Source organism: Bos mutus, chromosome 5 (assembly GCF_027580195.1).
Source record: "Bos mutus isolate GX-2022 chromosome 5, NWIPB_WYAK_1.1, whole genome shotgun sequence".
Taxonomy (NCBI): Eukaryota; Metazoa; Chordata; class Mammalia; order Artiodactyla; family Bovidae; genus Bos; species Bos mutus.
Window position 1 is genome coordinate 100,341,533 of NC_091621.1, and position 13,478 is coordinate 100,355,010.

The 13,478-nt window shown below is 60.7% G+C and overlaps 2 protein-coding genes across 3 annotated transcripts; both read left to right on the forward strand.

Annotated features, from left to right (window-relative positions):
* The first annotated feature begins 795 nt into the window (after positions 1–795).
* Positions 796–4,380, forward strand: CHKB (choline kinase beta). 2 transcript variants are annotated; one of them, XM_070371369.1, is made up of 11 exons: positions 796–1,301; positions 1,473–1,581; positions 1,858–1,971; positions 2,162–2,295; positions 2,564–2,659; positions 2,857–2,915; positions 3,003–3,084; positions 3,213–3,321; positions 3,466–3,569; positions 3,843–3,937; positions 4,084–4,380. In XM_070371369.1, the coding sequence occupies exons 1-11, from the start codon at positions 1,078–1,080 to the stop codon at positions 4,257–4,259; spliced, it is 1,302 nt and encodes a 433-aa protein (XP_070227470.1). In that variant the 5' UTR covers positions 796–1,077; the 3' UTR covers positions 4,260–4,380. The 2 variants fall into 2 exon arrangements, with proteins under 2 accessions (XP_070227470.1, XP_070227471.1); XM_070371370.1 differs by having other exon boundaries at positions 3,843–3,924.
* Positions 4,381–4,751: 371 nt separating this feature from the next.
* CPT1B (carnitine palmitoyltransferase 1B) lies at positions 4,752–13,133 on the forward strand. Its single transcript, XM_005903406.3, has 19 exons — positions 4,752–4,995; positions 5,453–5,612; positions 5,944–6,083; positions 6,390–6,564; positions 6,776–6,877; positions 7,066–7,203; positions 7,301–7,378; positions 8,223–8,330; positions 8,404–8,488; positions 9,098–9,293; positions 9,596–9,781; positions 9,861–9,966; positions 10,056–10,172; positions 10,585–10,749; positions 10,826–10,960; positions 11,051–11,203; positions 11,697–11,810; positions 12,327–12,419; positions 12,604–13,133. Exons 2-19 carry the CDS (start codon positions 5,472–5,474, stop codon positions 12,685–12,687), a joined length of 2,316 nt encoding a protein of 771 aa, XP_005903468.2. The 5' UTR covers positions 4,752–4,995; positions 5,453–5,471; the 3' UTR covers positions 12,688–13,133.
* The last annotated feature ends 345 nt before the right edge of the window (positions 13,134–13,478 follow it).

A 13,478-nucleotide genomic window follows, 5' to 3' on the forward strand; every position in this document is an offset into this window, starting at 1 on the left:
CCTACCAGGCTCCTCCGTCCATGGGATTTTCCAGGCAAGAGTACTGGAGTGGGGCGCCACTGCCTTCTCCGCTGCTGCTGCTGCTGCTAAGTCACTTCAGTCGTGTCCGACTCTGTGCGACCCCGCTGACGGCAGCCCACCAGGCTCCGCCATCCCTGGGATTCTCCAGGCAAGAACATTGGAGTGGGTTGCCATTGCCTTCTCCGTTACCTGGTCTAAAATAAGGCTTTCCTACCTCATTTCTCTGTCACAATACATGCTGCTTGTTTCCTTCGTAGCTCCTTTCACAATGTGTAATTTCTTGTATGTTTATTATCTGTCTCCTCCCACCGCAACTAGTATAGATGCTCCAGGGAGCAGGGATATATCCATCCTTATAGACTGCTGTATCATATAGATTCAATCATATATATGATATACATATATATATATCAATCATATATACATATCATATATATATATCAGCAATCATATAGATTGCTACAGTTCATGGGGTCGCAGAGTCGGACACTACAGAGCGACTGAACTGAACTTCCTTGCCCGACTGCCCCGGGGGCCAAATGTGTCCACCGAGGGGCCGCCGCCGCCCACGCTGCCCTGTGCGCTCCCACACTCTGGCGAAGGCCCACCTTGCCTCACGGGAGCGTTCCCGGGTAGCCGCCCTGAAGAGTCCGACCGGCTCCTAGGACGCGCCACTGGCCCACGTGATTCGTCCACGTGACAGGCCGGGCGCCGAGGGCCCGACCGCTCATAACGCTTCTGATTGGCCCGCGCCATTTCCTGCTTCCGGGTTGCGGTCCAAACAACGTCCTATCTCTCGGCGGCCGGGCCAGGAGAGAGAGGCCATTGGCCGTCGCCCTGAGCAGGGCCGGGGCACAGCCGTCGGAACGCGCGCCCGGATCAAGATCTCCAGGAGAGCCGAGGGGCCCCGCCGAGAGCCGACTAGAACCAGGCAACCCGAGTGCGACCCGAGCCGTGCAGGCTGGCCGGAAGCGGAGCCGAGCGCGGCCGGAAGGAGCCGAGCGCGCCCAAAGGACCTGAGCGGCGACGGGGCGTTGGCCCGGCCGCGCTGGAGCCATGGAGGCCGAGGGGACCGATGTGGTCGGAGGCGGGCCTCTCGGAGGCTGCCTGACCAAGGGCAGCTTGCTGCAGGCTAAGTGCCCCGACGCGGCCCCGAGCCGGCGGCGTGGCTCGGCGCGCTCACGAGACGCCGAGCGCCGCGCCTACCAGTGGTGCCGAGAGTACTTGGGCGGGGCCTGGCGCCAGGCGCGGCCGGAGGAGCTGAGGGTTGACCCAGTGAGGTGGGAGGTCAGGGGTCAGCCCCTCCTGTGCGCGCGCCGGGTCGGGCTCGGGCCCTGGGGACCCTCGGCGTTCCTGGGCCGGGGGCGGGCCGGGGGCGCGGGGCGCGGGGGCTGGACGCCGGGCCGGTGGAACGGACGGCGGGCTGAGCGCGCCCTGCTGTGGGTCTGCAGCGGAGGTCTCAGCAACCTGCTCTTCCGCTGCTCGCTGCCCGACCACCTGCCCAGCGTTGGCGAGGAGCCCCGGGAGGTGCTGCTGCGGCTGTACGGGGCCATCCTGCAGGTGAGGGGCGAGTGAGGACCGCCGTGGCCTTGGGGACCCCTCGCCCAAGTCTGGCAGGTGGTGTGGTCCCCACTGCGCAGTGGAGGACACTAAAGTCCAGGGGTTGAGTATTTTGTCCATTATGATACCAATGCCTGCGCTCTGGAGCCCCGCCCCACCCCCCGGCGGTGAGTCCCAGCTGTGGTGGGAGGAGCGAGTCGACCCTCGTGTGTGCTGGCGCCCCTCTGCCTTTGGCCCCTTGTGACTGTGGTCCCTTCACTGTCCATCTTCCTTCAGGGCGTGGACTCCTTGGTCCTTGAAAGTGTGATGTTCGCCATACTTGCAGAGCGGTCGCTGGGGCCCCAGCTCTACGGAGTCTTTCCAGAGGGCCGGCTGGAACAGTACATCCCAGTACGAGCCCGGCCCTGACCTACCCGAAGCACTTCCTTCCCCCCCCACCCCCTTCCCAGTGTCTGCCTTCACATCCCTCACCCCAGGTAGGGAGTTTTCCCCAAGCCCTGACTCCACCCCACCTCCGTTCCCCCACCCTTCCCCCACCTGCCCCAGCCCCTTCACCACCCTGATAGGTTCCTGGGTGCAGAGCCGGCCACTGAAGACACATGAGCTTCGAGATCCAGTGTTGTCTGCAGCCATTGCCACGAAGATGGCCAAGTTCCACGGCATGGAGATGCCTTTCACTAAGGAGCCCCACTGGCTATTCGGGACCATGGAGCGGTGAGTCAGGAGCCTCCTCAGGGCTCCTGCACATGACTGAACCCCCAAGCTGCCAGTCACTCCTCTGGGCTGCGACTGAATGTATCTGATGCTCTGTCCTCCCCTCCAGTAGTGAAGCCAGTGTCCCACTGTCTAACATGACCTCTTACAGAACAGGCTTCCAAAGATTGCCAGACAAGCCATTCAGTGACAGAACGGGCAGGACAGCCTGGCTGAGGGGAGAGGGGAGGGGTAGTACACTGAGTGTATCCTGTTATTTGGGCTTCAGGTACTTAAAGCAGATCCAGGACCTGCCCCCTACCAGCCTTCCCCAGATGAACCTGCTGGAGATGTACAGCTTGAAGGATGAGATGGGCAACCTCAGGTGGGGGCAGACAGGACAAGGTAGGGGCAGGGGTCCGGGAGGGGGCTGGACGGAGCACAGGAAGTGTGGGGTGTGGGCACCTAGTGGGGTCCTCCCCAGGATTTGCTGAGGGCTGGAATCAAGGTCTAGCCCACGAGGATCCTTCTGACCCTCCTTTGTCACTCTGGCTCAGGACCCATGCCCCTGTTCCCCTACAGGAAGCTGCTAGACACTACCCCATCACCAGTGGTCTTTTGCCACAATGATATCCAAGAAGGTAAGAGAAGGCATCTGAGTCTCCCAGCCTCAGGTGAGGGGGGCCAGAGGGCCCTGGAGTGACCAGAATCTCACCACTTTCCTCCAGGGAACATCTTACTGCTCTCAGAGCCTAAAAACACCGACAGCCTCATGCTGGTGGACTTCGAGTACAGCAGTTATAACTACAGGTGAGGGTGAGCAGATGGCCTCCCGTGGGCCTGTTCCCACAGTGCCCTAGAAAGGCTGACCAGGCCTTCATCTCTGCATCCTAGCTGCCTAGGGTATTTGGGGCTTAGTGTCCACCTTATTCCCTCAGGGGCTTTGACATCGGGAACCATTTTTGTGAGTGGGTTTACGATTATACTCACGAGGAGTGGCCTTTCTACAAAGCGCAGCCTGCAAACTACCCCACTGAGGGACAGCAGGTATGTGGGCCAGAAGCTGGGGGAACAGGACCTGGCCTGTACAGGAGAAGGAGGGTAAAGTCTGGAAGGAATGGTGAGGAAGGGTGTTAACTGGGAAATTCTCACCAGGCTCCCCATTTCCTGACTCTTGTCTTTTGATCTCAGCTCCATTTTATTCGCCACTACCTGGCAGAGGTAAAGAAAGATGAGACCATCTCCCAAGAGGAGCAGAGGAAACTGGAAGCAGATTTGCTGGTGGAAGCTAATCGGTGAGGGGAGACAGGTGGCAGGGTAGAGCAGGATGCAGAGGAAAGGGAGGCAGCGGCGGGTAGACGCCGGGCTGCAGGTGAGGTGTCAGTGTAGAGTGGGGGCAGGAGGCGACGGTGAGGTCTGAGGCTGGCAGAGAACAGTTTGAGACGGGGAAGAGTCAGGACAGGGTGGCTTAGGGTGACGGGGAGCAGTCAGAGCCTTGAGGCTCGGCCGTCCTGGTGGCCGGGTTCAGGCGGCGCCAGGTGTCCTCTGAACGCTTCTCCTGCCCTTAGGTATGCCCTGGCATCTCATTTCTTTTGGGGTCTCTGGTCCATCCTTCAGGCATCCATGTCCACTATAGAATTTGGTTACTTGGTAAGTAACCCAGGTACGTGTGATAGATGTGGGGACGGAGCGCATCGGGCGCCTTGGGCCCTCTCGGACATCTGTGCGTAGTCAGGTGGCCATGGGCACACTGAGGGGCTGGGGGTGCTGGGCCCAAGCGTTCTCACCGTCTGGGGACTCTTTCCCTAGGAGTATGCGCAGTCTCGGTTCCAGTTCTACTTCCAGCAGAAGGGCCAGATGACCAGCTTCCACCCCTCGTCCTGACTCCACCTCCGACTCTTTGCATTTCTCCTGGAGCCTCCAGGGCAGGACCTTGGGGGGAGGGGCACAGGGGAGGCCCTGGGGACTGGGCTAAGCCCCACTGAGACTGGGGTTAAGGAGGCTAACCTCCCCCGGACCCCAGGTTCAAGCAGATTCCCACCGCAGGCAAGTGGGCAGAAGCCCTGGCGTATGTACCATAAGACAATAAACTCGCTGCATCCCTCATGCCCTGTCCTAGTCCTCCTTGGGTGTTGCGGAAAGTACCCACCAAGAATTGCACACAGATTGACCAAGGACTACTGCAAGGAGCCTCGCTTACAGCTGTTGGGTGATCTGGGCTTGACGCTGGTCAGGAGCTATTCTGCCAGTGGGAGCCCTCTGCATCCCCCAGCCCTGACTGCAGCTTAGAAGTGATAAATACCTGGGGGACTTGGGTCGCATACTGGGGAGTAATGGGTGCAAAGAGGGCCCTGGGGTGGGGCTGCCCCACCCTCAGCACTGGCCATCAGGGAACAGGAGGCACAGCTGACACCCGGGTGACCTTTTCCCTACATTCAGCTATTTTTAGTTCAAATGCCGCCCTCTTCACGTGAGCCCCGTTGGTCCCAGAACTTTGAGCGATCTTCAGCTTGCAGAAACCCGCTCCCCATCCCCTCTCCTGATTCTCGTCGTGAAGTGGGGGTAGATTCTCGTTGCCGCCCCGCATCTGTTCTCAACCCAAATTTGGGAGTGGGTGTCAGGTTCCCGGCGAGGGCGGGACTTAGGTGGCCTGCCCTGAAGGACGTGCGGACACGGGCCAGAGCGACTGGCCCCACAATCGAACAGGAGCAAACCCTAGCTGTGAGTGGAGTTGCGGGCTAGCTCGGTCCGCCGACCGGGCCCAGGGCTCTGAGCTCGCGTAGGGGTGGGTTGGGGGGGAAGGGGTGGGTGGAGGCTGGTGCCAAGGTCCCACGTGATACGGCTAGGGGTGCGCCCACCCCGCCTCACTCCAAACCAGACACTCCGCTTCCCAGGCCACTCTCCCCCGCCCCCGAGGCCGCCCTTTGCTGTCCTCGGGGTTTCTGAACTTTTCAAGGCCTTGACCCCCTTGCCGACCACCGCACCATTGTGCGAAAGTTCTGAGGCGGTTGGCGAGGCTGAAGGACCCGACCTGCGGCCAGGGGTTGGGGGAAACCATGACACTACGGGGGCTGGCCCAGGGAGGGTGGTGGGGGCGGGCCAGGAGCGCGGACAATGGCGGGGCGGAGCCTCGGCTCGGCGGCTGAGCCTGCCCACGCCCCCTCCTGCCGCCTCCCAGGTGCCAAGCAACCCCCAGGATGGCGGAAGCGCACCAGGCTGTGGCCTTCCAGTTCACTGTGACCCCAGAGGGGGTCGACTTCCAGCTCAGTCGGGAGGTGCTGAAACACATCTACCTGTCCGGGATCAGGTCCTGGAAGAAACGCCTGATTCGCATCAAGGTGGGCGCAGGTGGTCCTGGTCTCTATCTCCCAGCAGGTGCAGAATCCAGCCTTCCAGGGAAGCAGAGGCCAGGTGTCAGCTGCTGCCTATTGTCAAGGTCCTCCTCCCCTATCTGGGCTGGCAGCTCTGCTGAGTGACAGGCTGCAGCCCTGCAGAGCCCAGAGGGGTGCTCAAGGTGGGGAGGGGAGACGGGAGCAGGAGGTGGTCTTAGGACACAGTAATCAGTGCAGGCGTGGGAATTTGGAGGAGTAAAAGCGGGCAAAGACCTCACAGGTCTCCGCTCACCCCAGTCCTTCCTGCTCTGTGAGCATGGCCCGTTTCTGCCCACAGAATGGCATCCTCAGGGGCGTGTACCCTGGCAGCCCCACCAGCTGGCTGGTCGTGGTTATGGCAACAGCGGGTTCCTCCTACTACAACGTGGACATTTCCATGGGACTGGTCTATTATATCCAGAGATGGCTTCCTGAGGGGTAAGAAGTAAGGCCATGAGAGAGGGCTGGGTGGGCTCTGAGGCCAAGACTCCTGGGCAGGTGCAGGACACTAGCCACTGGAGGTCACAGGGCAGCCCTCCCTGGAGATGGCCGCCGGCTCAGTCCCTGCTTCTGTGAGTTCTTGTGTGATGCTCTCAGGCGCTCAGATGTGAGTGTATCCAGAGAGTTTTTCCTCCTCTGGTGCCTACCCCAGATGGCTTTATATACATCAGGTCTGCAGAATCAGAATTACCCTGAGGCTGGCCTCAAGTGGACCCCCTGCAGGCCTCTCCTCTTCTCTGACAGGCGTCCCTACCGGACCCCATACACCCGGACGCTTTTCAGCATGGCCATCTTCTCCACGGGGGTCTGGATGATGGGCATCTTCTTCTTTCGCCAAACCCTGAAACTGCTGCTTTCCTACCACGGTTGGATGTTTGAGTTGCACGGTCAGACCAGCCACCTGACCAGAGTCTGGGCTGTGAGTGGGGCCGGTGGAGGGATCCAGGCATCTGGTTTGAGACCGCAGGGCCTCACTTGGGTTCTGAGCTGGAGGGGACAGCCAGGCAGGGCACTGGTGCCTGGCGGGGTGTGTCCCGGTTCCGAGGGTCTGGGGCAGCCCCTCCAGTGTTTGCTACTTTCCGCTCTTTCCTCCAGCCTCCCCCTCAACATTCTCCACTCTGCATCCTCAGGTCTGTGTCCGCCTTCTGTCTGGCCGACGGCCCATGCTCTACAGCTTCCAGACGTCTCTGCCCAAGCTGCCGGTGCCCAGCGTGCCAGCCACAGTTCATCGGGTGAGGGCCTGGGTCAGGCATCCCAGTGTGCAGGGCAGGCTGCACTCAAAGAACTCACTCAAACGTGAGAATGCCGCCTACAAAGAGTCAGCCTGAGAGGGAGCCGTGAGGCTGGGCTTGGAGGAAGGTCAGGACACAGGCGGCTCCTGCTGCCTGGCCCTCACACTGATGATGACTTGCCTGGACAGTACCTAGAATCCGTGGAACACTTGTTGGATGATGAGCAATATTATCGAATGGAGACGCTGGCCAAGGAGTTCGAGGAGAAGACTGCCCCCAGGCTGCAGAAGTACCTGGTACTCAAGTCCTGGTGGGCAACCAACTACGTGAGTTCTACCTCCTGGGCTCACCCTCACCCTCCCTGTGTCCTGGCTGCTCACACACCACCCTCTGCCCCGACTCTAACCTCCCATCCACCCCCAGGTGAGCGACTGGTGGGAGGAGTACGTCTACCTCCGGGGCAGGAACCCCATCGTGGTCAACAGCAACTACTACGTCATGGTGAGAGCTGGAGCCACACAGGCTGCTCTGTGTTCAGCTCTGTCCCCACCCTGGTCTCGGGGCAGAACCTGGAGGACAGCTCAGAGCCGCGGCGGTAGTTTCCACGAGCAAGTGGAGGTTCTGGAGTGAGGCCTGAAGCAGAGGGAAGATGGGGGTGCGTGACCTACAACTGTCGTCGGATCTGAAGAACCGAGTCGACCCCGCAGCCTGATGCTGTCCCCCCGGGGCTCCTCAGGCTCACTGCCCTGCCCAGCTCAGGCTCTGTCATTTCCTTCCTTGTTCTCCCACTGGCTTTCCAGCCTTGACTTCCCAGCTGTCCTGACAGCAGGGAACTTCCTTAAGTGCGTCTTAAGTAGATCCAGAGTTGTTTCTCTTAGGGCTCAGGTCCCTAACCTGTCGGTTCCTACCCCATGGGAGCGGCCCTCCTCCTGCTCCCAGGCCACGGCTGCACAACCCGCTGGGGGTGCCACCCAGCCACAGGCCTGCTCACCTTCTCCTCTCCTTCTTCCAAAGCACATTTCAAGTAGGGTGCTGCCATCCCCCTCCTCCACAAAGTTATCTTTCTAGAAACCTATGTGCAGCTTGTCTAGGCCAGAGGGTTTAAGCTGTTCTGTGGTGGCGGAACCTCTTCCTCCAAGAAAAATAAACAAAACGTCAACAGCTACAAGGGGTTTGGAAAAGTAGCTCAGGTCGAAGCCAGGGCAGGGGGTGATACGACCGGTCACACGTTTCACCTCAGAGAGTACGCAGGATGGACTGGGGAAAGGGGACGAGACGCCCAGACAGAGGGGCCACCGTGCACACGTGTCGCAGCCTCCCTGCAGGCTCTGCTGTCTCCCTGTAGGACCTGGTGCTCGTCAAGAACACGGACGTGCAGGCTGCCCGCCTGGGAAATGCTGTCCACGCCATGATCACGTATCGCCGTAAACTGGACCGTGAAGAGATCAAGCCTGTGAGTTGTGTTGGGGGTGAGGGCATGACCGGAAGAGGGGCCGCATCTGAGTCGTGCCGGCCCTTCCTCCCAGGTGATGGCGCTGGGCCTCGTGCCCATGTGCTCCTACCAGATGGAGAGGATGTTCAACACCACTCGCATCCCAGGGAAGGACACAGGTACGGGGTCGCAGCCGGGCACGCGTGCCGGGGTGTGGGTGGAGGCCCCTCCCTGCCAGCCGTGGGCTCACCACGCCAGTGCCCTGCTGCATGCTGCTCCCTGAGCATCCTCAGCATCTTAGGGTTGTGAAACTGCGAAAGATAGTTTGTGGCCGATAGTAGACACCTACTGCTTACAGGCACAATGCTACTACTGGGACCCTGAGAGGCCAGGACAGAGCCCCTCCCTGCAGGGGCTCCCGGTGCAAGGGAAGAGTCTCCTGCACAAGAGCGACAGAAAGCCTAATGGAGCTCCTGCCTTGAGGAGCCTGTAGAGGAGGAGGGGCGGGCTTGCCCAGGGCCACCGGAGCAGCACCTGCATTTCTGGCTCCAGGACAGTCTGTGATTTCCTAGAGCTTCAGATTCGTCTTCTGTGAAATGCCTCTCAGGGGATTGTGGTTGGCATTAAGTGAGAGACATGGAAATTCTGGCTCAATGCCCAAAGGTTGGGGGAAGGCAGGCCAGGCGGAGGTCCTCATGGCCACCTGGTGTGGGGCTGGAGCCTTCGGGGAAGCATGTGGGGCGGGGGACCCCTGCTTCTGCCTGAGTCCACCCTGGCCTCTGCCACAGATGTGCTCCAGCACCTCCCGGACAGCAGGCACGTGGCTGTCTACCACAAGGGCCGATTTTTCAAGGTGTGGCTCTATGAGGGCTCCTGCCTGCTCAAGCCTCGGGACCTGGAGATGCAGTTCCAGAGGATCCTGGACGACCCCTCCCCACCCCAGCCCGGGGAGGAGAGACTGGCAGCCCTCACTGCAGGGGGAAGGTATTGGGGCCCAAGTTGGGGCGCCAGGAGGAGAGGAGTTCGGTCCCACGTGCCACCCTGGAACTCAGGCAGGAGGCCTGACAGAGGGAGGGATGTAGGCCCGGCGTGCCCGGTGTTGACCAGGACCTGCCGTCGTCAGGAACGCCGGTGGCAGCAACGGGGAGTCGCTGCTGAGACCTCTAGCTGCTGTGACCTCTAGCTGCTGCTGGCTGGATGCGGCTTTGCAGAGGCTGCAGACACAGGTCCTGGGCAGGGCTCTCATCCTGCAGGGGTCCCCCCTCATTCTGCCCTTGTGCCCTCAGAGTGGAGTGGGCACAGGCACGCCAGGCCTTCTTCAGCTCTGGCAAGAACAAGGCTGCCCTGGATGCCATCGAGCGCGCTGCGTTCTTCGTGGCTCTGGATGAGGAGTCTCACCACTATGACCCGGAGGACGAGGCCAGCCTCAGCCTCTACGGCAAGGCCCTGTTGCACGGCAACTGCTACAACAGGTACCACGCCCCGGCTCCCCCGCACGCGGGCCCCGCACTCCCCCCGCCTCCCCCAACTGCCCTTCTCCTCCCGCTGCAGGTGGTTCGACAAGTCCTTCACACTCATCTCTTTCAAGAACGGCCAGCTGGGACTCAACACAGAGCACGCGTGGGCAGACGCCCCTATCATAGGGCACCTCTGGGAGGTAACAGGCCCCGGGAGGGGCCCTGCAGGGCAGGCTCGAGGCGGGGTGGCAGGGCAAGGACGGCCTCTCAGCCTGACCTTCCCTTGCAGTTTGTCCTGGGCACCGACTCCTTCCATCTGGGCTACACAGAGACGGGGCACTGTCTGGGCAAACCCAACCCTGTGCTGCCCCCACCTCAGCGACTCCAGTGGGACATTCCTAAGCAGGTGTGCGGGCCGAGAAGGGGCAGGGGTGGCTGTGTGAGAGTGACAAGGGCCTGAGATGCCCTGCAGGCCTCCCCTTTGTCCCAGCCCCACTCTCAGGGGAAAGGTCCGAGTGTCTCTCATGGTCCAGACCGACTCCAGGGAGAACAAAGATCCCAGGACCGTCTGGGGGTTGGAGAAATACGTGAGGTGTGAGCTCATGTCTGGGAAGCACCTGTCAGTGCTCCCTCCCCCCCAGAGCCCAGCGGGGCCTCTGTGCTGACGCCCCCGGCCTGTCTGTGGCATCTCCTCCTGAGGACATTGAGGCCTGCCCAGCCTTGCCTTCCTCCGTTACCAGCCCTCAGGCCTTCTGGACATGACCCCAGAGTCCTGCTGGAGAGCTCTGCCCCCAGCTGACCCCTCCGTGTCTTGGCAGTGCCAGGCGGTCATCGAGAGTTCCTACCAGGTGGCCAAGGCGCTGGCGGACGATGTGGAGCTGTACTGCTTCCAGTTCCTGCCTTTTGGCAAAGGCCTCATCAAGAAGTGCCGGACCAGCCCTGACGCCTTCGTGCAGATCGCCCTGCAGCTGGCGCACTTCCGGGTAGGAGCCCCGGGCCGCCGAGCAGGCGGGGTGGCACCCGGGTGCACCCCAAGGTTCACCCTTCTGTGTTCCCCAGGACAGGGGCAAGTTCTGCCTGACCTATGAAGCCTCAATGACTAGAATGTTCCGAGAGGGCCGGACGGAGACCGTGCGCTCCTGCACCCGCGAGTCCACAGCCTTTGTCCAGGCCATGGTGCAGGGGCACCACCTGGTAAGCCCCCGTGGCCTCGTGCTGGCGACCGCTCGGCCTCTGCGGGTTCGGGGTCAGACCTACTCTTCACGGCCCTGTTTCTGCCCCCAGAACGAAGACCTCCAACGTCTGTTCCGGAAGGCTGCTGAGAAGCACCAGAATATGTACCGCCTGGCCATGACAGGGGCGGGGATTGACAGGCACCTCTTCTGCCTTTACGTGGTCTCCAAGTACCTGGGAGTCGAATCCCCTTTCCTGGCTGAGGTCAGTGTGGACGGGCATGTCTGTCCGCAGGCCCGCTCTCGGTGGCTCTGCCTGCTCCATGCCCCGCCCAGGCCTGTGGACTGGCCCCAAGCAGCAGCCTTCCCCTTGGCGAGTGGGTGTTGGCGTGAGTGGGGATGGACGGACAAACGTGACATGTCAGGGGGTGGCAGCGCCCATGAGGGAAATGCAGAGGCTCAGGGGGACTGGGGTGTCCGGGCGGAGGGAGCCTTCAGTGCCCAGACAGCCACCAAGGCCGTGGCGTGGGATAAGGAGGTACAGCTCGGGGTGCGGGTAGAGGCAGGGGCGGGACAGGCAGGTCCCATGATGGAGGGTTCTGTGCAGATGCTGTGACAGTGGGAACAGACCGGGGACCAGGGCCACAGTCAGGAAGGCCCTGCATCCGTCCCTTCTGCATCCTCAGCCGGGACAGGTGCTCAGGTACCACTGTCTGCAGGTGTGCAGAGCATCTGACTGCAGGGCCTCCCTGTCACAGGTGCTCTCAGAACCCTGGCGCCTCTCCACTAGCCAGATCGCTCAATTCCAGATCCGTATGTTCGACCCAAACAAGTACCCCAAACACCTTGGTGCTGGCGGTGGCTTTGGCCCTGTAAGTGCCCTTGAAGGTGGGCAGGTGGGCAGGACTAGGGGACGGGCGTATCATTGGGGAGTGCAGGGACTAAAGGGGGTCAGACCAGAGGCAAGAGCACAGGCCTGGACCTGCCTGGCATGGGAACAGAATGGGTACCTGTCGACCTGTGGGGAGGAAAGTGGATGGGACCTCACCCCTGCTGGAGTGACCCTGCCTGGAGCTGATGCGCTCTCTGAAGGGGGCTTACAGAGAGTCCAGCTCTGCCACTGAGATTCACACAGGCTAGTTGGTCAGGGAGCTGGAGACGCCGTGGAGAGAGGCGGTGCTCTTGAACCTCCTGAGGGGACGCAAGGTTGTGGGTCCCCTGGTGGGGTCTGCAACCCTGGGGCACAGAGCTCCTCTGTTTTCCCACGGTTTCCTGGGGGTGGGCCCCTTCCTGTGAATCTTGTCCGCAGAACAAGGATAACATCAGCTTGGCTTTCAGATCTTCAAGGTCAGCTCACCTCTCCTTTTTTACCCTCCACACTGCCTCAGGTGGCAGATGACGGCTATGGAGTTTCCTACATGATCGCGGGTGAGAACACCATCTTCTTCCACGTCTCCAGCAAGTTCTCCAGCTCAGAGACAGTGAGTCTGCCCTGCTGCTACTCTGCCTGAGGAGGGTCGGCCCAGGGCGCGTCTGGAAGGACCCTTGCTCCTGGGGCCAGGGGTCGGGGGCTCGCCCCCAGGGCACGTCTGGAAGGGTCCTTGCTCGTGGGGCCAGGGGGCAGGGGCTCGCCTGGAGGTTGGTCTGAACTCTTGACTTCCACAGAATGCCCAGCGCTTTGGGAACCAGATCCGCCAAGCTCTGCTAGACATCGCCAATCTTTTCCAAGTTCCCAAGGCTGATGGCTAAGGGCTGGAGAGATGCCAGCTGCCCTTCTGTCCCCACAGAGTGGAGGAGGGGGCCTGTGGTCGGCCTGCAGGCACAGGGGTGGCAGCGCATAGGTGCCCAGGCTCCAAGAACATCTCCGGAAACAAGTGCTCCCCCAGCTGACACTGCTCCCTGAGGGCTCAGGTGGCGGAAGTAGGGCTAGAGGGAATCTTGATTTTTTTTTTTCTTGCTAGATGCTAATAAAAATAAGGCTGTATGGTTCTGTTTTAGCCCTTAAGTACCTGTAGGTTTTTTTGGGGGGTGGGGGACTAGGAGTCCCTTCCCTTGCTCTAGCTCAGGCCAGCAAGGTGGCCAGGGAAGGGCTAGGGCTGGAGACTGTGAGAGGCTTCTGACCTGCTTTAAATATGGGTCTCTGCTGTCCACACCCACACATGCACTTGGAATAAATTCTTGCTTTAGAACTTCCACCCGTTCGCTGGTGCCGCTGTTTGTGTGCTGGAGCTAGGGCCCACCTGCCTCCTCTGTACCTCCCTGGGCGGGAGCACAGCTCTGTGGAGGCCTCAGCATAGGGAGGAGCTGCAGTCCCAGGCCTGAGTCTGGGTGCCAGGTAGTCATGTCTGTGAGGGCGCATAGGATAATCTGGAGCAACAGGCATTCCTTCCTTCAGGCCGGCTTTTTATTAAAATAATATTACGAGTAAACAAAAAAATTAATATGAAAGTATAAGGAGGTACTCAGTTACCATTACCACAAGCCTGAACAAATCTAGATCTCATTGCTCCGCTAGGTGCTGAGAACCAAATGTGCATTAG